The following is a 24,622-nucleotide window of genomic DNA, read 5'->3' as shown; positions in this document are numbered from 1 at the left end:
CTTTTTCTTAAATCTCTGATGGCAGACTTAGGGGTGTGACTTCAAGGTAACTTTGATTTGCAATCATTTAAACATTTCGAGTTGTGAAAGAAACATATTGGGAAAGGTAAATTCAGTTAACAATACACGTGTTAGAATAACATAGCTTTGAAGATCAAGGGCTCTGTTATCTCCATGCTCACGTGTTTAATGTATCTAGTCAATTCCACTGGTAATTCACAACAGGATTATAATGGGGAAATGCTCACCAGGTGGATGATTTACAGATTTCTGGTTCTCTGGTGCCATCTACTGAAATATTATTGCTAAAGGAAAAAAATGCATGAAAATTGTGTAACCAGAATAATAGAGGATTCTGTGTAGCAATTAAACACATTGAGTGCCCTGCTTGTGCGTGCGTGTGTGTGTGTGTGTGTGTGTGTGTGTGTGTGTATACTTGTTGTGTTTACAAATTTTAGAAAAAGATTCTAAATCCATAGTTTTAGGAAAGTGATTCTTTTCCACTTTACTGTCATCTACCCGTACAAGTACTGTTTTTAATTTGCATGGCTACTTCGTGTGTTTTCCTCCTGCTATTGTTATTTCTTCTAAGTTCTGTTTACAGACAGACAAACACACACACACACACACGACACACACACACTCACACAAACACACACACGATACACACACACTCACACAGACACACACACACATACACACAGACACAAACACACAGACACACACACAGACACACACACAGGACACACAGACACACACACATAGGACACACAGACACACAGACACACACACACACACAATGCTACTTTTACTAACACATCATCCTAGTTGCACTGGCTATGAGCCACTTTACAAAGGTTTTATTTCCCAACAACATAGATTGTTCACTTTGGGTAGATAGTGCTGTCGATCTACAGGGAGCAGGTCAGAATGATGCCTTGACTCATTTGCTCTGCATGGCCCCAGCAGGTTACTCTGTGGCCCTGTAATCACTCAAATGAGAAGGCCATGTACTAACTAAATGCCCCCAAACTCAGTAATTTCAGGTCTCTCTGTAGCAATAAGGATGCAGGAAGGCTACATCTACTCATGATTTTGGTGATAATCTATTCAGGTAATTCAGAAAGAATTCCAGAGACATGACAGACACATCTCTAACTGCTGCAGATCTTAAGTAGCACAAGTCCTCTAAGTATTCATGTGAAGCCCTCCACCTTCCCGCTTATTTGATATGTAAAGTATCCACAGAGGTAGCTGTTAGTATATGCAAAAGATCTTAATTAACATGGGGATGAATGGCCTTCATATAGTGGCTTCATAACTAGGCTACTTCTGCAGGGCAACTTTAGTACATCCTTACTTTAAAATTTGTAGTGTTTCCTTTGTGTTTTTCCTTTGACATGGGAATACCCGGGGGAAATTTATGTGTACTTTGAATCTTTACTGCCGAGGAGAATTCATAGGTTCTTTAAGTGTTTAGTTATACTCTAGAAGATTTTAAACAAAAATCTCATTTGGAGTTACTTTAAAGGATTTTTGGACAGGTTAATTTTTTCCCCACACTTTTTATCATGTTGAATAAGAGTGCTACTGGTATTGCAAATCTACCTGGAAGGATTTAGTAACCAAAACAAGTAATTCTGGTCTTGCACTGGCCCTAAACAGTAGTTCTGTAGTACTGGAATTTTCTTTCAAATAAGGTTAAGGTGTGTGTGTCCTTTGTTTGTCTGTTTCTGTATCCGTGTGTAATATTTTATATATATATATATATGTATATATATATGCGCAGTCATACAAATGCTCTCCCCGCTAACATAAAGACCTAAGTCCAGATTTCTAGCAGCCGTGTTAAACAAATAAACGAGCTGAATGCAGTGGCGTTTACCTACCGTTAATCCCAGAGCTGGGAAGACAGACAGCAGACTCTTGGGTTCACTGGACACCAAATTAGCTGAGTCAGTGAACACTAGGTTCAGTGGGAGACCTGGCCTCCAAAAATTAGGTAGAAAATGATTAGCATTGACTACTGTCCTCCACCCACACATATACACTTTTGTGCCTGTGCACACATGAACACATATGTACACTGTTCCTGTATTCATACAAAGGTGACTTCATATAGTGTCCCTGCATTCATTGTTCACGTTTCATCATGAACATACGATAAGTTCCAAGTTTATAGGCTTCCATCAAATGCTTTAGGTGAGGAGTTCATGTCTTGGCTGAAGCAAGCTAATAAATGAGTGCAGTGAAGCAGAGTGGTCTCCCAAACGAGGGGTAGTTAGTCTAACCTACTCCAAAATTCCCCTTTCTTCTTTGACCAAAGCTATTGGCTATTGTTTGTTTTCTCCTCCTCCTCCTCCTCCTCCTCCTCCTCCTCCTCCTTCTCCTCCTCTTCCTCCTCTTCTTCTTCTTCTTCTTCTTCTTCTTCTTCTTCTTCTTCTTCTTCTTCTTCTTCCTCTTCTTCTTCTTCTTCTTCTTCTTCTTCTTCTTCTTCTTCTTCTTCTTCTTCTTCTTCTTCTTCTTCTTCTTCTTCTTCTTCTTCTTCTTCTTCTTCTTCCTCCTCTTCTTCTTCTTCACATTCTTTGATCCTGTGGTTTCTGGCACCTTCAGGAAAGCATCCAATCCCTTTTCAGGACCTACCACATCTACCTTAGAGCTCAGGTCTGAAAGCTATCATCTGGTGGCTTTGGCATCTCCTTTGTGTATACATCATTTTCAAAGTCATTCAAGGATTTCTCCACCACTGATTACCTAGTAGATAATATATACATACCCCAATACAGAAGCTTCTCCTCCCCTCTTCCTTATACTGTAGAGCTCTCGCCAACTGTGAATTATCAGCCTAAACAGGGCACATGTGTTAAAGGTTTGTGCAGATTGCTGGATGCATTTGTCGTTTGCATTGCTGACTTTTCAGGTGAGGATTGTGCCTTTCATGCTCAACTCTCACTTCTAACATGAGAACAAAACAATAGCTATTTCCTAAGAGAAGAAAACAACGTGAAGCTCCTAGGAATTACGAAGGGGGGTGCACTGAGAAGGGGAGTGTCAAACTCTCTCTAGATGTTGAAAAGTTTGCATGTGTCTCATGAGAGAGAGAGAAGAAGAAGAAACTGATTGCTATGGTTTCATACAGTCAAAGAAACCAGAGCATTTTTAACTTGTTATTTAAAACGCGATCTATTAATTACTGATATATTTATACTTTGTTTCTTCTCATTATCTCTTTTGCAAACCAACATAATTCTTAGAGGTGAATTCGGAAGGAAATTAGAATGGATCAGAGGACAGGAATTCTCTTAGGAGGAACATAAAAATAGATGGAATAAAAAGCACTCAGCACTAGCTGACTAGCCAGAAACATGGGACAGTGTTTCAAATAATGTTTTCAAAACAATTTAGTACTACACTACATACCAATGTCACAGACATGAATGGGCCTTAATTTTGTCACAATAGAGCCATTTTGAGTTGTGAAAATATACCCTATGGTGATTATTTGCATTATTAGCATAATGGTGAAATTACCTCATGATCAAAAGATTTGTCCATTGATAAGCAATGCACAACAGTACTTAAGTATGAATGATCAAGAGAAAAAGAGAGATATACATATATCACAGGTATGTAAAATAACTAGGTGCCTTTGATGGCACTTCCCAGGGGAGAAAAACTTTTCAGATTTACTCTACTGAAGAAAGGAAAAGATCTTGACAGGAAGCTACCTTGATTACTAGCCAGTCTCTTCTTCCTTTTGAATATTGCCATAGCACTAGTCTATCTCTTAGAAAATAACTTTCTATTGTTTTTTTGGGGAGTCATTTAGTAAGAAGGGTGAGGAAACCTGTCTTTCCTTTTCTTAATTTTTTTTTTGGTTCTTTTTTTCGGAGCTGGGGACCAAACCCACTTTTCTTAATTTTTAAAACTAATTATTTTACTTACATCCCAATTGTTGCTCCCCTGCCTGTCCCCCCTCCTAGAACCTGTTTTTTCACTGCGGGCTAGATTCGGCTCCCAGAACTCTCACAGCTAGCCTGTTGTACACAGCGTGCGCAACTCCTCTTGTCACTGGCACATAATTTCAGAGAAACCTTTCTTGAAACAGTCTCCATCCATTTCTCTCCTCTGATGGGGAGTACTTCATCAGCTCTGCCGGCTTTCTTCTTGACATTCATTTAACCCCTGCATTCTGTCTTAGACTCTCGTTGCGACTACAACGCCCTTCTGTGTGCTTCGGGCACGTTCAACACGAGCTCTCACGTCTCCACACAAATGCTTCTGTAATGTGCAATCAGCAGCCATTCAAACTGGCCTATTTCCCTTGAGATGTTCCCTCTTTGTGTTCAACGTGAGTGTCCACAATTCAGCAACTCAGTAATGCGTGGAAACACCCACGGGACTTTTTCCTTTACTTAACTCTTCGTTCTCTCTTCCAACACATGCGAAGTCGGGGTCTGCTCCCTGAGTGTTTCATAGATGCTTTTCTCTCCCGCGTATTCTCCCAATGACACTTTCTGATTGAGAGTATCATCACGATTTCTCTGTGGGTATACTTCCACTACTCGAATTTTTATGCCTCTAACTTAGTTTCATCTTCTGTTCATTTACAAAAATATTGATTCAAATTTTTTTAAAAAAAGAAGTCTCTCTAGCCCCCTCCCACTAAAGACATTGCTGTATTGGCTGACTCCAAACTGTGAGCTCCCACCCTACCCATCCTTATGTCTTTAGGATCACACCTAAAATCCATAGGTCAGCCTGTAGCTGTCTTCAAAACATCAAAACACTAACAGAAAAAAAAATTGGGAACTTGGTTTCACGAAGATGAAATGTGCTGAAAAATAAGTATGTGTATAGTACATGATATATAATTACATGTATGCTTTGAATAAATAAGTATATAGTACATGATATATAATTACATGTATCCTTTGAATAACTATCTATATAGTACATGATATATAATTACATGTATGCTTTGAATTCAAAACTTTCTAAAAGTGTGTTTAATTTTATTTTTTTCAGGGCAAGGAACAACCGACGATGGTAAGAATTAATATTTGATCTTTAATATTTTATCTTTGTTATAACAGTCATGTAGTTAATTTATTTGGAAAGAAGTTTAAAGAAGAAATTGTATGTGTGGGGGGGGCCTCACTATCATGTGTTCTTAAAATTCTTTCTAATATTAAATTGAGTGACCAGTTGAACATACTTTTAAATTATATAATTATTATTGTGTTTAACTCAAGCTTTAAGTTTCAATTAAATTTCTTTAAATTGACAATAAACAGCATAGCAAGTCTCTAATCACTTTAAAAATTTAACACTAAATGAATTTTAAAAATCTGTATAAATCAACCTGGATTAAGAGAGAGAAAACTGTGATCAGAATATATTGCATAAAAATAATTTTTTAAAACAGACTTAAAACTAGAAACGTAGTGGGAAGCCTAAAAACAATGTCATGTTTATTTAAGGACAAATGCATTATATAAATTAATTGAATGTAGAATTCACTTATGCTTAGATTTTAATATATGTTCTCTTTTAGTTAAAATTTCATCTTATAATATTTCTTCAAGGGTAATTTGCTCTTCTTTAAGTTATGCTTGGAGATGTGATATTAAGATACTTTGCATTAATAGTTTACAAAATTTCCTACTATAATTCAACTAACTTTTTCTAAAAGCTTTTGAGGAAAGCATATGTAAATAACGATGATGTGGCCAGTGTGTTAAAATTCTCTAAACCCCAGATCATAGAGGGACAAACCCGCAGGTGGGTAAAGAGAAATTAAATCCCTTAGATGTTGCTTTTGCTGTAAATGACTGTTTCCCGACTAATCATGTGGCTGACAGTGTGTCTTAAGAAGGTAAGTGGGACCATAAAATATGGCTGTCTTAATAACTAAAAATGCACATTTAAGGGGGAGCAAATCTACATTCTAAAATTAGGTTATCATAGGAATTATTTGTCATTAAATGAAAGTTTATTCTGAAGTCCAAAACACTATGCAGATACTAACAAATGCCACTTCTGAGCTTCTAAAAAGCATCTTCTTTTATTTTTCACTGTCTAAGCATGGGCTTGTACAGTTTGATTGCATGGCAGAGAGGATGGGTAAAGTACTTGCTACAGAGCAGGCTGTGACTCGTTCATGCCAACTTCTTTCCTTTACAAAATATTAAGGTATTCTCAGCCCGCATGGATGAGACATTGTGGCTGAAAAGGAAGGCTATGGGATGGAATGGGAGCCCATTCTTTTACCTTGTTGAGCATTAACTTAAAATTCTGGCCTAGAATACAAAGAGGAATGGTGTCCCCAAATATCACCAATGAGGAAGGTAATCAGGGTGACATGCAGAATGTTCAAAGTGAGGAATCAGAGACAGTAGAGAATTGGTAAATTTACAATCATAAATTGTACCTTGTGAGACTTGAACTTAAGTATCTGTGAAGATATTAATGCTTCTGCACACGAGTCTTCTCCAAAGACTCTTCTTCATACACCGAAGACTGAATTTACTTTGCAGAAAAAAATGTCTCGAGGAATCATACTCTTCACAGCAGCATAGGCTTTTAACCTTGAGGGTCCAAAGTAACGCCTCCAAAGCCTTTTTCAGTTAATCTACTCAGTGGGAGTGTCGGTGTGTATGTTGGGGAACTTGCTGCAACATTCTCTCAGCCCAGGATACCACTGCAACCCTTGATTTAGTTGATCTAACTTAAAAATAAATTTTCATCAATGACAAGAACATTGAGTTAACACAATGAACCAGATTTAAAATCCCCCCTTCCACTTCTCTGCCTCTTTGCTTTTCTGTTCCCCACTTCCTCTCTCCTTTAAAAAAATGTTCTTCCTTTTTATTCAGTACATGGTGGATGAAAGACAATTAGGTTAGAATAGTGACCCCAAATATAAGAGTTATGCCTTACCTCTAGTTCAATTTGGAAAGGTTGTTTTAATCTTTATTTGGTAAAGTACACCTATTTTTGATTTAGTAAATATTCAAAAATGGCGTATTTTAATACTCAAAGATGTTAATACAGATTAAGCAAGAGACAACTAAAAAACAGCACCCCTATAATCCCAGAGAGAACATGATTTTAAAATCTAAATTTGAGGGTCTGGGGAGATGGCTCAGCATTTAAGACCACGGACTGCTCTTCCAAGGTCCTGAGTTCAAGTCTCAGCAACCACATGGTGGCTTACAACCATCTATGATGGGATCTGATGCCCTCTTCTGGCGATCAAGTGTACATGCAGATAGAGCACTCATGCATAAAATAAATAATTAAAAAAACTAAATTAGATTTATTTTTCTTTTTCACAAAAATAAAAACAGTTTAAATAAAGGAAAACAGGGAAGTGTTTGATTTACCCTATTACGTTGTCTTCAGACAGTGTCCAGCGTATAGACCCATGCCTACTCAACAGGATTAGCTTTCCCTCCCTCGTGACAGATCCCTCCTTTAGAACAGTGAGTGAGAACAAGCCTACTTCCAGTCCATACGTCTCTGATGACCAAGGCAGACATGGTTTCATAGTTTCAGAAGGCAGATCACTCACACTTCAGTTTGCGAATTTTGTTTTCCAGGCTTTACTCCTAGAACTCTCACCCTCGTTCATTTGATTCATTGGCTTAGTTTTTCAATCTCCATGTATATGCAATTTTGATTTTAGACAGGAGCTCCTGATGTCATCCAAACTTCCTAGAACTTGCAGTCAGCTCTGGCCTGTAGAGATGGAGCTGCAGGAAGAGCCATGCACCTGATTCGTCCACACTTTGTCTCCTTTTCTTTTTCCCACTTGGAATCCTAAGTCTCCTAATGATCCATTTCTGGCTTTATCCTTCTCCACTCCATTATTGCTTATAGTCTGTAAGTCTTTTCAAATTTCCTTTAGACATTTTACTCATTTGGTTCCATTCTTCTGAATCCAGTTGCTTTGGGTAGCTACCCAATGATTAAGTTGGGAGAGAGCTAGGGAGAGCTGCTTTCTAGTCAATTTCCTCATCTTTATTTTTAACTTTTATTATATAATTTGTGTCTATATATGCATCCATAGCTAAAATCTATAGCCACATGTGTGTGTTTGTGTCTGTATGGGTCAATACATGTGAGTATATGTGCATATGTATGTGTGACTGAGTATAGCTGTCTGTATATATACTTACATATTTTTCTTTGTGTGTGCCTACCTGTATGTACATACATATGTAAGTAAAGTATGTGTGTGTATGTATGTATGTGTGCGTGTGTGCATGTATATTTGTGTATGTGTGTGTTTTTGCATATGTGTGCAGGCGTGGAAGTATGCATGCACACTTTATAGAACATAAGCTTGGTACCTGTGTGTGAGGCTGGGAAGTTAGATCATGTATATGAATGGACATTTGGGGACATGATTTATATACTCATTCTCTTCTATCATCCATTAACATGACAGGACTGGACACAACAGAGATTGTTCTTCTGCCTCAAACTGACCCTTTACCTGCTCGCACCACTGAATTCACACCCCCAAGCATCTCTGAAAGAGGAAATGGCTCCTCAGAGACCACATATCTTCCAGGTGACCACTCAAGCCAGGTCTCCCAAGAAACTTGGATAACGCTGGTCTTATTAGGACAGGTCGACACACAAATGTCCCAATGATATTGGTGGTTAACTCGCCTTTCAAAATCTCTCTAAGGTGGTCAATCATTTACGTCATGTATGCAGTTTCTAAGCATTTTTCTTCAAGCTAATGAAATACAGGTGATAGCAGGCGCTGGGAAAGGTTGCTTACGGAAGATAACGCAGGCATGGTGCTCAGAAGAAGGAAAAGGTGAAGGGAAGACTCCCTGTGTGTAACAGGGGAAGTCCTCTAATGTCCTAGGATCACTGTATCTATGCCGGCGGCTCAGAGACTGCTCGTAGCCCCCCTGCTGCACCTGGCAGGACAGAATTGTCCCCTGCAGCGTCTTTACACTTCTGAACTGCTGTTGCGCTGCCTTGCAGTGGCGTCTTTCCATTTCTTAGTTCCATTCTCGTTTCACATCGTCAGAAATATAAAGATAGGGAACGACTTTTAACAGTCCTCTAGAACTGAGGGTTCAGTTTTGAGATGTGCTGTTTTCCCAGATAGTATGTCAATTCTTAGAACAAACCAACAAACAACCCAAAATTGTGAAGTCTGATAGTGGGATATAAGATGCAGCCATATTTATTTATGGTGAATAGCAGAACCAGGGAGGTTGCGGCTTTCCTTCTAACTTGACCATATTAGAGCTTTCAGCAGCTCTTCAAGTTCAGCTTTTCAGCGTAGTCAGTACCTGCATCTGCCAACACGAAGTTGTACGTGCATTTCGAAATTACGTCTGCGATGTAGTTTCCTTAGGCAAAACGCTACTTCTTTCCAAAAACGCGTCATAAGACACTGTGAAACTCAACTGCTTAACAGAACTGTTTATCTTGGTTTAAAAAAGCAACATGCACATGTAACAGCGACACAGTAATTTCAGTGTTTTGAGTTTAGTGTTGCCAGGTATGGGCTGTCAGTCAGCAGCTGAACGGGGAAGCAACTCTTTTAGCACACTGGGGACGTAGTAGTTCCTCTTTATCCCTGCCACCAGCAGAGGAATTGCTTAGGACCCGTGTAAGCCTCTGAACGTAATGTCTGTCATCTAAGTGTAAGGGTTCTGGCTGCTGCTGTATGTGTACCGTCTGGAGGCAGCATATACTTTTCCATTATTAATGTCGTCCCATACACGAAACACAAAATGCAGCATCCCTCCCTCTTCATCCAGATATTTTATTTGATTATATTAAAACCACAGGGCTTCAGATAGACCATCCCAGGGGAAGGCTTAGGAGGGAGTGGATTAGAAATACGGATGTAATAACAACAAATTATCTCTTGGCACAATTGGATGGTACAATTTGCCTGGGAAACTTCTAATGGATTCAAACAAAAGAGCGTGCTTTCCTTTTTAGAATGGTATTGCTATCTCACGATATTTCACTCATGTTGGGGGGAATCGTGGAATTTATACTTATGACTGATTGATCAATAGTTTTAAAGGTAGCTAAACTTTTCCTAGTGCCTGATATACTTAGGGCAAACTTTTTAATTCAATTGTCTAATGGCGTAAACTCTTCAAGGTTCTTCTGTTTTGAAATCCCTTATAGTGATATTCCCATGCTCACACCACACTAGAGCATCCAACGCTACTTTATAAGACAGTGTATGAATTTTGTACTAATATAGAATGATGTTGGTAAATGTATAAACACCAATCCTTAAGATTTATCACACAATGGAAATCCCACCCTCTCGAATCTTTTTTTTATTATTATTATTTCACATATTCTAGGTTCTTGGCCTTTGATCCTCTGTGAGCCTGTATGTGTGAGCATGCATGTATGCGTGCCTATCTGCACAATTTTTCCAAGGCTGGATGTTACCAATCTGTTAAAACTGCCAGTAAGGTGATTTGAGAGAGTTTTGTGTTGATTTCTCAAATCTCCCATATCTCGCAGTCTATTTCACAGATACGAATCTTTCACGTGTATTTCGACTCTCATACGTATTTGTGCTATTTCCTGTTGCTCCTTTGGGACTTTGCATTCAGTTCTTTATTATGTTTTAGAATTGTAGAGCTTTCTACTATTCAGTCTGTAGGGCAAGGTGCCTCCAGCCTCAGTCTGGAGAGTTATTTATGTCCAACAAGCTTTCAGGGATTAGAGAGTCAAAGAAGTTACCTGGACAGGTGTATAAACGGAAACTCAGGAGCCTCCTCCTTGCCCAGGGAACGTCTCGATTGTAATAAATGGAGGACCTTTGCTTCACACAGTTGTCTTAGAGCCTAGACTGCCAGCAACAGGTGTGATCGACATAACCATGTCACTTTCTAACCTCAGGTTTTTCATCCACGCTGATGCCTCACCTGACCCCACAGCCTGACTCACAGACCCCCTCTGCCAGAGGAGCTGACACTCAGACACTCAGCAGCCAAGCTGACCTCACCACACTCACGGCTGCTCCCAGCGGCGAGACTGACCCACCAGGTGGTTTGGGGGCTCTTTAGACACGGGCAAATGTCAAGAGTTCTGAGATTGCCTCGCTTTGAGAATGCTGTGAGGATCTGGGGCCACTTGTTCAATGTGGAGTATTTGCTGATTGATGGCTTAGTGATTTTATAGTTGCCTGTAGGATGCAAAACAAGGAGACAAAGGTCATGCTAACAGAGATGAAATAATACTGAGGGCTGAGGCTACAGCAATGTTCTGTGTTCTATAGATGTAGCTGTTATTCAATGGAGACTGTATTCATGGGTGACAGAGAATAATATATGTGAATTTTTTAGACCGTGAGCAGAAAACAGCTGTTAGGAATGAAAGTTTCCTTATTGATGACGGAACTCACAACTCCTTACCACAATGCCATTGTCATTAGGGAGTGAGGAAAATGGAGGTATACATTTACATTTCCCAGGTAGCCTTCAAGGTTCTTTTTATTTTTTCTGCTCATATAACAATGCAACCTACTCACTCCTTTCTTTTCCCAAACCAGTGTGTAAATAACTTCACGGTGCCATTTTATATGGAAGAAATATAAGCATGTCCTTTCTCGGGTCATAATTTCATAATATCGTATATGTACATTCAGTGGTCTGAGAGCTCGGCAGTGAGTTAGACAGGTGACAGCGGCTTGCTGGCTTCAGGATGTATCAAGCATGGAGGCCAAGTACACACGTGGGGATAATTACTGTCAGGACATCTCACCTGATCCTGTTGCTCCAGCAGAGCATTTTTTAAAAAAGCAAATCCCGACTAGAAGTCTGGAAATGAACGAAGTCACGAACAAGGAGCATTCTCCCAAGGCTCCCTTTCACACAAACCAACCTGTTCTGCTCTAAGTAAAGAACTCCTCTTGGCACATTGGTTAATTTCGCTAATTAAAAGATCCATTCTGTGTAATAAATAATTAAAATGGTAAGTGTCATCCTTAAGTGGAAGCAGAGGCTAGCTGCTTAATAAGGAGAGCGTCCACTTTCCAATGAAGAGGGGAGCTGGGCGTTCTGAAGAGCGTGATGGTGGGAGTCTCAATTGCAGAGGTGAAAGAGTGGGTTGGGAAGGGACGACTATAGAAAGAAAGGCAGAGGAGATGGGAAGAAACCTAAAAGGCAGAATCGGCTGCTTTTGCCATTTTACAGGTGGCTAGTTTGTGTCTAAATGAAACTGTAAAAGCTGCATTCATAACCATTCCTGCTCTCTTGCTCCTGTGGATCGCCACCCCACCCCCACCTTGTGTCTAAAACTAATGAACAGATATTTCCTGCATTCATCCTGTCCTGTGGTTTACTTAAAGTTGAGATTTTAGTGTGTTGTTTTGTTTTTTTTCCACATGGAGAGGTTTTAATGAGATAACTAGACAAGGGAGAAGGACAAGACAGAGGAGAAAAAGAGTAGAAGAGATGAGTAGAGGCTGGCCATGAGCATGTGGAGGGAAGGGGGTAGGGGAATGGGGAGAGAAGGGACAAATAAGAAGAGGGAAGAGAGCAAGAAGCAAGGGAAGGTTTAATGGTTTTTGAAGAGTGGGCCGAGAACAAACTCAGTTGACAAAGAGGATTAATTTCCATTTCTCAAATGATGTGTTTATGATAACTTACAGATTCAATCCATTTGCAATTGGGAGATGTGTGGCATGCTCTCATCAAAGCTGTTCAAAGAACAGCCATGGGCTACTGACAAAAGAAAATATCTTACACTGAAGTGCACGCAAACTGATCATGTGAGCCTAGGTGCACATCACTGAACCTAGAGAGCTTGACAGTGAAATAACCAAACAAGCTCTCCATTAAGAGCCAGCTCATATAGTTTTTGCTTTCTCCATGGCTGTTAGTATTGTGCCAGTCATCTGATGGGTAGTTAATGATCATACACGGATTGCCTATCCTTGACTTCTGGTCATGATGTATGGGGGGAAACATGTAACAGGCATGAAGTGCACTGAAACTTGACAGAAAAATTCTAAGCAGGACATACAGCTCTTTTAAATCTGTCAGTCGGCACTCTGCCAGCAATTGGGGAATAGGGGGATTATATTGGCATAACGGGCAGTGTCTGATGTCTGCCTGGCATGGGAGCCTTCTTAATAAATGAGGTATTTTGACCAGCAGCCAATAAGAAGGAACAGACTGGGTGTCAGATGCTTCGCAGGCAGGAGACCATTTAGTTCAATTCCAGTGAAACTGATGCAGAATTCCAGTACAGAGGACTTTCCCACCCAAAGAGGACACACACCCGAGACTCTCAGGCCCCATTTCCTCCTGGGCAAACTTAACAGGGCAACCCTTTTACACTCAGAGTTGAATTACTCTGTATGTCATTAGCACCTCCAACACTGTGTTGTTCTCTTCTCTTGGAAATATTTTTCATACTAACTAAGATAGCATTTGATTGGGACATTGACCTGCTTGTGCTACCCAAGCTATTTCCCAAGGCCAATCCTTTTTTCCCCCTGTCAACTCATACCCAAGCTGTACTTTCTCCAAGTTCTCATATGGACAGCATATTCTATGGAATAAGGATTATGGAATGGGTTAGGGTTAAGGTTGGCTTTGTAGTATGCTGTAGAAGGTATACCAGATAGCTCCTTGTTTTGCCTTAGTACAGCAATTACATTCATGTCATTATGTGGCATGATGGAGTGATAGTGTTGGTGACCCTTCTGATTGCAGGTGTGCCCGAAGAGAGTACTGTACCGGAGACCTTTCCTGGAGGCACCCCCATCCTTGCACGCAACAGCACTGCTCCCTCACCTACACACACTTCCAATGTCAGCACCACAGATATCTCCTCAGGTGTGACCATTATGTGCCATGTGTTTTAGGCTACGGAAGCTCCAAACTTGAATGACACTTCTTTTACTCCAGATAATATTTTCAAATTTCCCATTGTTTTTGTTTTTAAATCTTGAGAAGAAATTAGGCAAAAGGAACTTAAGAGAAAATTGTTCGGGGGAAGGTATACATGTAACTTTACTATTATTTTTGTAAAGTTCATGACACTGAGGTTGATAATATTCATTAACAACTTGTAGCTTTAGGATTAATCCAACTATATGAATTTTTCTAGAAAATCTAGAACAATGGGTTCAGTCCTCAGCTCTGAAAAAAAAGAAAAAAGAAAAAAAAAGAAGAAAATCTAGAACAAGTAACTCAGTTTCCCTTTTGTGAAAGCGGCCCCTATAATACTCATTTCATAAAACTGATATGAAGACTGTACATGGAAAGGTTTGACATAACAGATGTAAGAAAAGAGTTAGACCATTGGCCTAATTCATATCTAAAATAAGAAGAGTTGTAATTCAACAGAAAAGACTAGTGTGAGGCAAATTCTTTTTCAGGTAAGAATTATACTAAGGAGTGAAAAACTTCCCCTTTACACTGTGACTAAATATTTAAAATTACTTGAAATGTGTGTTATGTGAATGGATTTGCACATAAGTCTTAGACTCACTTTGTTATCTTGGAAACTTATCAATTCAAGTGATCAATTCAAAAGAATCTCTTAGCAAATTATCTTGGGTAAAATTTTTTTCTCAAGCTTCTAGATAATAAACTCATTAACTTTTACCCTTTTGTTCATTTCCTTGCAGGTGCCAACCTCACAACCCCTGCACCATCCACTCTGGGCTTTGCAAGCAATACCACCACAAGCACAGAAATAGGTGACAATCTTACCCTCAGTCATGCAGGCATACTTCTACCACTGCTGGAGATGTCCTCACAGACATCCTGGCTTTCTCTACCTCAGGCTTCCTTCTTTGTGGAATCTAGAATTATAATCCTAATTGTCCTAATGGTCATGGAGCAGAAGCTAGACACTGGTACAGCAAAGCTGTAGTTGGGACTTCTGGGATATAATGTCACTGCCATAACTGCCAAGAGTTGTGGTGTTTATGAAGAACCACGTAGGCAATACCCAAGTCTGTTAGAACTTATTTCTTTGAAGAGAAGTTGTAGTGTGCAATGGAGTAAGTTTTATCAGAACCACTAACCTTTCCATTGAGGAGACAGATGGAAACTATCCGTTTCAGTTACTGAGTTCAGGTATGGAGATAGAAGAAGGTGAGACCCCTCTTTCAAGATCTGTGGCAGTGATGTAGTCGGTGGTTTTGAGGCTAGTGTTGGCGTTCTTCCGAGAGCCTCGACGCTGAGAAGATTAGCAGAAATTCATTTACTTCCAGGGACTCAGACATCTATGTTTTCAGTTAAAACAGCTCTCCCTCAACCTGTGGTTCTCAGTTTGGGGTTGAACAACCCTTTCACAGGAGTCATCTAACACTGTCAGAACACTCAGACATTTACCATTCTTAACCGTAGCAAAATTATATTTATTTATATTTATATAATAATATATATTTATATTTATGAAGTAGCAAACAATCATTTTATGGTTGGGGATCACCACAATATGAGGAGCTGTATTAGAGGACTGCAGCATTAGGAAGGTTGAGAACCATCGAGTTAAATGACTTTATTAATACATAATAATTGCTGTGAGATCAATTATCGACCTTGGGTTTTGTGCTTGGGAAGCATACATAGGTTAAACCTAGAAACAAAGCAGTCTTTATCTATTAAATGTCATCTGATTAAAAAAACAAATAAAACAAAAGCACAACATCACTTTATAGGGGTTATAATTATGGAAATTTAGTCTGAGGCCAAAAAAGTGAATGAAGAAAGACTTAAAATATTTGGTAATGTATAGATGTGTTCCTGTCAGCATGCTGACATTTGATCTGTATCAAAAAAGTATACATATTGCTACAGTCACAGTTGGGTTTATTGTATACTTTACTGAAAATAATTTGTAGTTAGCTCACTAGTTTACAACAATTGCAAGCTTGAGATGAAAATATAATATTAAAGCAAGCTGTGTTATGCGTTAAGCCCAAGTAGGTAGACTTTCCAGTTTATGGAAGGTCTATGAAGAAGACTCTCAAAGATGAACACAGCAGGCATATTATATCATAATATCTCAATGATTTGCCTCTTTCTTTTAAATCTCTATTACAGCTACCCCTCAAACGAAGCCATCATGTGGTAAGTTTGTTGACCCAACCAACAGCAGCCTCTGTCACTTGGGAGGGAACAGCGTCTTAATCCTATTTCTCTTCCTTTCAAGCTTTTAGCCTTTACCTACTGTTTCTATTATGGCCAGCTCTAAATCATAAAAGTCCCTATTTCTTTCATTTTCTTCCTGTCCTTGTGGTGGAAGCCAAGTCCTTCTTCATGACCAAGGTTACTTTAGGAGTCTCAGCACTCTAGTCAGGTCCCCAACCACTCAAGGTCAAGGTCAGCCTCCACTGATTTATTTTATTAACATGATGTCCCAAGTTCAAGTTCATTTCCCCTTTGTGTGCATCATCCCTCCTTACTTCCACTCTTGTCTTGAGTCATGTGGAACTGCCTGTATCTTTCTTCTTGACTCTGTCTCCCCCACTTTCCTTCTGCATTTGGAGTCCTTCTATAGCTCTCCTTTTTGGTGCCTGATTTTGTTTTCAGACACTTTCCTCTACTTGAGAAAAATTTAATCCAAGTCATCTAGAGTTCTTCCTGCCACTCTATCTGAGTAGATGTCTCTCCATTGTTCTTATATTATATGTTGCCTAATATTATTTTAGACCTTTGCTTAGCTGTAGTAATCCAATCTGTGTCTATCTCAGTGTAATACTCCATTTTTCTAAAAAGCCAATTTCATCTGATTTGTCCCAGCATTTTTAGAATTTAAGACAATATTTAAATGTAACAAAGGGCACATGTTTTTATAAAATAAGAATAAGTAAATAGGGGCTGTAAAGATGGGAAAGTGCTTGCCAGATAAGCAGAGGAAATGAGTTCTGATTCATGATTCCCCTGTAAAAGGGTGAGCTTGGTAGCAGGTGCCTTTTATCCTATTGTTGGGATAAAGGTGAGAGGATCCTTAGGACTGCTGGTCTGACACTATTGCCAATACAGACACACATACACATAGAAACCAATTTTAAAATGGAAATATAAATTAACAGTTGTTTAAATGAAATTTCTGTCAGTCAATAAAAATTGCTGACACTAACCAAAAGGGTTTATGAAGGATTTATGATAATGTGTAATGATATTACACATGCAATGGAATGACCGAGAACTTATGGTCTCTGAACAATTCATAATTAGATAACTAAATGATTTATAAAGACATTTGAGAAAACGAGAAACGTTATAAAGCAAGAAACTTTTTATATGAGTTTATTAGAAGATAAACTCATTTTTGAGTTAATTCAACAAGCATTATTGAATTGTCAATAACAGACAGATATATCAGGTATATGTACCTGAGTTAATGATAATGATCAAAATATACTAGTTTAGTTCTCATGGACTTTATAGTTTAGTAGGAAAGATAGATCCCAATCCAATAATTATCCGAGTATACTGGGATCCTTTATAGGAGAGAGGATTACAAAATAATGGCATAGGGGCACGTGATACATTTCTTCTATTTTTCATATTCCTGGTGATACTGTGTTAAAACCTATAATCTGCTTTGGTGATATTTTGGTGTCTTATCTTTGCCATATGCTAATTATTCTTTTACTTCTGCTTAATGAGTACTGAATTTAGTCCTCTGAAACCCAGAACACAGCTATTGTAAATCATTCACCATACAAAAGAATATGTTCAGGCATTTGGATCCAATGCGGTCTCATTCATTCCTAATAATGAGAATACTAATTTCCTTTTTTTTTCCAGATGAAAAATTTGGGAACGTTACTGTGCGTTACATCTATGATGACAGTAGTAAGAATTTTAACGCAAACCTAGAAGGTGACAAAAAACCTAAGTGTGAATATACGGATTGTGAAAAAGAGTTAAAAAATCTACCAGAATGCTCACAGAAAAACGTCACTCTCTCCAATGGCTCATGTACTCCAGATAAAATTATAAATTTAGATGTACCACCAGGTGAATGTCAACTTCCTTCTATCTGTGTATTTAGGACAGCAGGGAGAGTTCATATATGTGTTCTGGTGCCTCTTCAGGCTAATGTGGTCAGAAAAAAAGAGTGAGGGAAAGCAAGTGAGCTTTGTTAAGTGTGTTCCCTGTTGAGAACCCTGGAGAGCACAGAGAAATACATACCTATTCCTTAGGAGCATCGCCTGTCTTTCTTGTTTCTTTTACAAAGAGGTTCCCAGCTGGGAGGCGGTGGCCCTCCCCCTTTAATCTCAACATTGCATTTGGCAGAGGCAGGCAAATCTCAGTGTTCAACAGCAGCCAAGGTCTACAGAGCAAGCTCCAGGACTGCCAAGGATACACAGAGAAACGCTGTTTCAAAACAAACAAACAAAGAAACAAACAAACAGAAAACAAGCCAAAAAAAAAAGACAACAAAAAACCAAAACAACAACGGCAAACCACCAAGAAAGCACTTCCTATGGATTAGAAACAGCCTACTTTGTATTTTGTGAATTAATTTTACATGAGACTGCTGGTATTTCTCTTTAAATTCAAAGTGTTTTCATTAGAGAAAAGAACATAGCTAAACATTTAATGTTTTCTGGGGGAAAAAAATCAAAGGGGGAGTTCTAGTCATGTTAATACCAAAGTTGTGAACTCAGAATGTGGAAGGCTAAGGCAGAAGCAGTTTATGTGTTCAAAGCCAGCCTAGGCTGCATCATGAGTTCTGTACCAGCCCGAGCTATGGTGTGACATTACACCTTCTTTCCAAAACCCAAAATAGATCAACGGACAAGCATCAAAAGCCCAGAGAAATTGTTTTTCAAATGGGAAAATCAGCTGTTTATCTTGATGCTTCCCTGAGTTGCATTTATAAAGAAAGCAGCGTACAGTTCTACTAAAATCTGTGGTATAGAGATAATGTGCTATCTTCCCTAATGAATGCCAAAGTCTGAGGTAATAGACAGACTGCCTGCAAACAGCGACTACACATTATGTAGATAGAGCCAACACATGTTTGTATAGTTATGCGTCAACCGAAACAAAGATAAATTAAAAGTTAGGAGTGTGAATAGATCATCAAGAGGCATCAGACCCTGGGAGAGCTTAGAGTCCTCCCAGTGAAATTTTCCACTTGCAAGAGTGGACTTCATGGGTGTGATTTCAGAGTCTTTACTTGTGAAGCTTCACATCTCCACGCCAGGAACCATAACCTAAAGGCACTTCTATGTTTTCTCCACAGGGACTCACAACTTTAACTTAACAAACTGCACACCAGACATAGAAGCTAATACCTCAATTTGTTTGGAGTGGAAAATAAAAAACAAATTTACCTGCGACATTCAAAAGATTTCATACAATTTCCGTTGTACACCAGGTATGATACTGTGCAGAGAAGCTCTATTATCAGAAGTTATTCCAGATGTGGCTTAAAGGCTCTTGTCCTCCTCACCCACCCTGAGTGGCCCACCACAAAGTAGAATGAAATAACCCTGGTGCCTCTGGCACGGAAACAAACTCACAAAGTAGATAAATGAAAAGAACAACCCGTGGATGATACATACTGCAAAAAATTAATTAAAAGAATTTTCTTGGGCTGGAGAGATGGCTCAGTGGTTAAGAGCACTGACTGTTCTTCTACAGGTCTTGAGTTCAATTCCCAGCAACCACATGGTGGCTCACGACCACCTGTCATGGGGATCCAATGCCCACTTCTGGTGTGTCTGAATACAGGTCAATGTATTCATATATATAAAATAAATAAATACATCTTTTAAAAGACAAATTTTCTTGAGTACTTCTATGTATCAGATATTCTTGAAAGGATGATGAAATGCCAGCATTAAAAAGGAAAGATGATATTTACAGTCTGTAGTAAGGAAACAGAGTGTTATACATAACCAGAGATACATAAATGAAAATCATTTGAAAGTCCAAAAATCCTTGGGTATCAAGGAGAGCAAGTGCTTCTGTGAGTGAGCTTGGGTTTCTATAGAGGTTGGGTCTTTTAAAACATATATTTGAGTTCAATAAGGTGGATTCTTTCTCCTCTGGCCATATAGCCGTGTGCCAGGACACATTTGGCAAGACAGAGGAAGGCACATACATACAGACACAGAAGTGGAAATGTCACCCTGATTGTCAACGCCCTAACGGGAAGTTGCTGGCCTAAGCTGTAAGCAGTATGTTCATAGATGGAACAAATATATCATGAGTTATCAATTTTTTTTTAAAAAATAAGTCACAATGCTGGTTTCTCAACTCAGTCGAGCATAGCAATGCTATTTGCAGGATCTTGGCTTATGAGTTCACCATTTGCAGAGGCCTGGCTCTACCATAAAGTCTTAAGCGCATGGTGCCATAAAAGAAGCCATTATACTGTGTATCATTTCATATACTCATGAGCAATACTTTTCTTTCAGAGATGAAAACATTTGCTTTGGACAAACACGGAACACTTTGGTTACACAACCTTACAGTCCGAACAAATTACACATGTGCTGCGGAAGTCCTCTACAATAACGTAATACTTTTAAAACAAGACAGAAGGGTGCAGACTGATTTTGGGAGTAAGTATATCACTGACATTTATAAAATAAATAAAATTTCTTCTTCTTTCATGGGTTTTCATTCTTTTTTTGGAGAATCACAAAAAATAATGGTATAGAATTACAGAAAGCATATCAGTAAAGAAAAAAGCTTAAATGCAATTTAAGGTGGATTTTAAAAACTAGGCTATACAAGCCTAACTAAAGTTCTTTTCTGTTCTTCAAATTGTGTCTGTTGCAAGACTGATAGGAACAGTTGAAATGGTTTGCATGAATTATTCCCATTTTATTCATTTTTTCTTTCATTCTTTTTATACCATCATTTGCTTTGTACTCTAAAACTTCTTTCCACAATTATGGCCTGCTTCTAACAGAAATAAAATAAGCAAAGAAACTAATAAAACTCAGGCAAATCTAAGTGTTTGAACATAAAATAGGGACTATAGTCATCAGATTTTGGCAATAGAATTAATAACAGGATAAAGCTTATTTAATGGAAAGGGGTTCTAGACATTTGGGGAGAAAGAAGTGAAAATTTCTAATTAAATTTAACATTTATTTGTAAATGTTAATTTTTTAAAATGGTGATTAATGAATGATCAAACATAAAGAAGACAGAAGATGTCCTTGTTCACAGGCAGTAAAGGCATTTCTAGAAGGAAGAGGAGAGAAACAGTAGGAAAGGAGGAAAGGAGAGATAGATAATAGATAGATGATAGATAGACAGATGATAGATAGATAGATGATAGACGATAGATAGATGATAGATAGATGATAGATAGATAGATAGATAGATAGATGATAGATGATAGATAGATGATAGATGGTAGATGATAAATGATAGATAGATGATAGATAGATGCATGATAGATAGATGATAGATAATAGATAGATGATAGGTAGATGGTAGATAGATAAATGATAGATAGATAGATAGATAGATAGACAGACAGACATGACAGAAACAGATACAGAGAGACACAAAATAAGGAAAAGAAAGAGAGAGAGGGAAAGAGAGGGAGAGAGGAAAGTTAAGGGATGGAGAAAACGGAAGAGAGGTAAAAGACAGAAACAGAAGTGAAAGCTAGGCATGATGGTAGATATCTGTCATGCCAGCTGCTTGTGAGGCTGAGACACGGGGATCACAAGTTGAAGGCTCACCTGGACAACTTAGTAAGACCTACATAGTGTGTGCAGGCTACCCTGAGCTACATGCAATCCTGTCTTTGCAACAACATAACAAGAACAAGAACAATAAAAATCCAACAAAACACATTGTGATTTTCTAGTTCTGTACTTTCTGTTGTTGTTGTTGTTGTTGAATTTATTCCTGGTTAAGGTTTTATTTTAATAGCAATAAAATAATAGTATTTTAGATAAATATTTTAAATAAGTATTACTATTTATTTAAAAGTAATAAAATAAATAGCATGTAATAGTATTTTTCCCTAAATTTCATTTTCACATACATTTTCTGAAGAAACACAAATCTGACTCTAATTTGTTTCATAGCTGAGGGCAAAGGGAATACCCAAATCAAAAGTCTACCACCAATCCTCCAAAATTACAGTAATCTACAGGATAAACAGAAAAGTTTAATATCATGTGGAAGTTAAAAACTTTGAGGAAAGCCAGGGAGATTGTTCAGTGGATGAGGGCACTTGCTGTCAAGACAGAAGACCTAAATGTGCTCATAGGATCTACATGATAGAAGGAAAAATCCAATTTTTATATTGAACACATGGACACACACACATGTACATGCACACACACAGGTACACACACATATACACATGCGCACACAGGCACACATGTGGATCCAGAAACAAAACTAAAAACAAACAAACAAACAAACAAACAAATTAAGATTAGCACCACCTTTTAACGTCCGTGTAACATAGGAGGAATCTTAGAAAACTAATGTTCAGACTTGATAAATACTTGTCATTTCAGTTAATTGTTTTCATGTCTTTATAGAAAAGTGCTATCAAATGCCCAGCAACCATTGCGGCTCAACACAGAGATGTTCAGTTACTCTAAAAGCTAAAGTTATGACACACCTAATCTAAAGAATGTGGGAGGCCATTTTTGTATGTTCAGAGTAGGCAAGTTTTCCTAAGAAAGTTTTAAAAAAGCAAGATCATAAAGAGATAGATAAGTTTGACTTCATAGTCAAATGCTTCTTGCATTTAAAGTGATTGAAGGAAATAGCATAGACATTGTGTACTGTAGGAAAGCATCCATGGTTTATTTCTTTATTTGACGTGGACAATTTTTCAAAATATATGAAAAGCCCTTTCAGCAACAAAGCAAGACATCAAACATTCCAATTTAAATATAGGAAGGCATTTTGACTGTGTAACTTACAAAAGATACACACACACATGATGACGAGACCCATGGAAAAAACCTGCTCAGCCTCATTAGCCGTCTGAGAAATGAAAGTTAAAATAAGATGGAGATCGTATACACGTCCACTGGCAAATAATAACAACATTATTACTGAGTATATAGCTATCCACCCAGGATAAGAAGAAAGATTATAGCTACAGGGCAGAGTAGGTCCATGCATATGCATCTACTCCTGGGAAGTGATCAAAGAGCCGTCAAGTTCTTCTGATAGAGACGACATAACAAGTTAATGAAGAATGTCTATCTTTCTTTGTTCTAATGGAATGTTGCCATATAAAGATAAAATATTCTTTTAGACTGTAAGCTTGGAAGTTTCAGTCTAAGGCTGGATGTCCCTAGGACACTGGGTCTCCAGTGGGACACCAGATAACAGTGGTAAGAGTGTATCATGAAGAGAACTATTCATTCTTGTGGGTCATGAAGGAAAAAGAAAAGAGAATAATGGGGAACCAGCTGATTTGAGGGTGTGCTTTCCATGATCCAAAGACATTTTACTAGGTCTTACCTCTCTAATAGCCCACCAAGAGCTCTTGTGGTATACACTTTTAAACTATAGCCTTACTGATGACTAGAGGGACAGACTTAGGATATGTTAAAAAAAAACACAAAAGTGCCATATTAAATCCAATATAATTTGTTCAAAATATCGCTGTTTAATTCTATTCATATGTGAGGAACACAGGGTTACATTCAATCTACAGCAATAGAATATAGTTCAGAGGAGATGTGGTGTGTCTCAAGAAGGCTCCTTTTGATTTGCAGGTGGCAAGGAAGGATGCCAGGAATGGTCTATATTAACTGTGATGGTAGCATATGGATGGAGAAAGTCATAACTTATCAAGCTATAACTTACGCAAGTGTCACTGGCTAGAACCTATGTCTCATTAATTTTATTTTAATATTTTGGCAGGGGAATACCTCAAAATACCGAAATATGTGGCCAACAATGAGAATATTTTTATAGAAGGGAATAATTTGGGGTATTCTTCAAATCAGTAGGATGTTTAAATGGCCTACTGCTATATGGAAACAAAAAAAAGTGTGTGAAAGAAATCTGATCTAAACGACCCAGGATAGGTCTGAGAACTTCACCGAGATTTTATTAACTTACAATTAATTCAAAGATGGCTATTAGTGATTTAAGCTGGTTATGTAATTACTGTTCCTCGGTGTCTTATTTTTCCCATTATAACTTTTTTGTTTTCAACAGCTCCAGAAATGCTTCCCCATGTTCAATGTAAGAATTCAACTAACAGCACAACATTAGTCTCCTGGGCTGAGCCAGCATCTAAACACCATGGATACATTTTATGCTATAAAAAGACCCCTTCAGGTAATGTTGTAAAGTGTAATTCCCAATAAGGAAACAAAATCAAGAACTTTTAAATGTTGTAGTTATTGTTTTTAGCCAGGGAGCTACAGGGATTTTATGAAGATGGTGAGAGATTCAGGATTGTTTCAGGTTCAGAACTGTCACTCAGTAAGGGTTTTCAAGCCTCAGCTGTGGTATAAAAAGCCAGACTGTTCCTAAGACTTCTCTTCATCTGTCTCAACTTTAATCTTTACATTTGAAATCCCAAATGAAAGAAAAATGTCTTGCAAATAACCCATGTTCCCATCCTGCAAATATTATAATTCATCTATACTAACTTGCTTTCCAACTCA

General features: G+C 38.3%; 1 protein-coding gene across 8 annotated transcripts in view; it reads left to right on the top strand.

The window, feature by feature from the left end:
* Positions 1 to 24,622, top strand: part of Ptprc (protein tyrosine phosphatase, receptor type, C) — a 112,094-nt gene that overhangs the window by 44,614 nt on the left and 42,858 nt on the right. Inside the window, exons 3-12 of one of the 8 annotated variants that reach the window (NM_138507.3) lie at positions 5,029 to 5,049; positions 8,456 to 8,581; positions 10,912 to 11,058; positions 13,734 to 13,856; positions 14,654 to 14,725; positions 16,080 to 16,106; positions 17,793 to 18,005; positions 19,240 to 19,374; positions 20,420 to 20,566; positions 24,168 to 24,290. In NM_138507.3, the coding sequence (NP_612516.2) occupies positions 5,029 to 5,049; positions 8,456 to 8,581; positions 10,912 to 11,058; positions 13,734 to 13,856; positions 14,654 to 14,725; positions 16,080 to 16,106; positions 17,793 to 18,005; positions 19,240 to 19,374; positions 20,420 to 20,566; positions 24,168 to 24,290 (1,134 nt within the window). The remainder of the gene's footprint in view (positions 1 to 5,028; positions 5,050 to 8,455; positions 8,582 to 10,911; positions 11,059 to 13,733; positions 13,857 to 14,653; positions 14,726 to 16,079; positions 16,107 to 17,792; positions 18,006 to 19,239; positions 19,375 to 20,419; positions 20,567 to 24,167; positions 24,291 to 24,622) is intronic. The other 7 variants (XM_006249912.4, XM_008769534.3, NM_001109889.2 and 4 more) reach the window with 7 other exon arrangements.

Source organism: Rattus norvegicus, chromosome 13 (genome assembly GCF_036323735.1).
Source record: "Rattus norvegicus strain BN/NHsdMcwi chromosome 13, GRCr8, whole genome shotgun sequence".
Lineage (NCBI taxonomy): Eukaryota > Metazoa > Chordata > Mammalia > Rodentia > Muridae > Rattus > Rattus norvegicus.
This window is presented reverse-complemented; position numbering and strand designations above follow the sequence as displayed.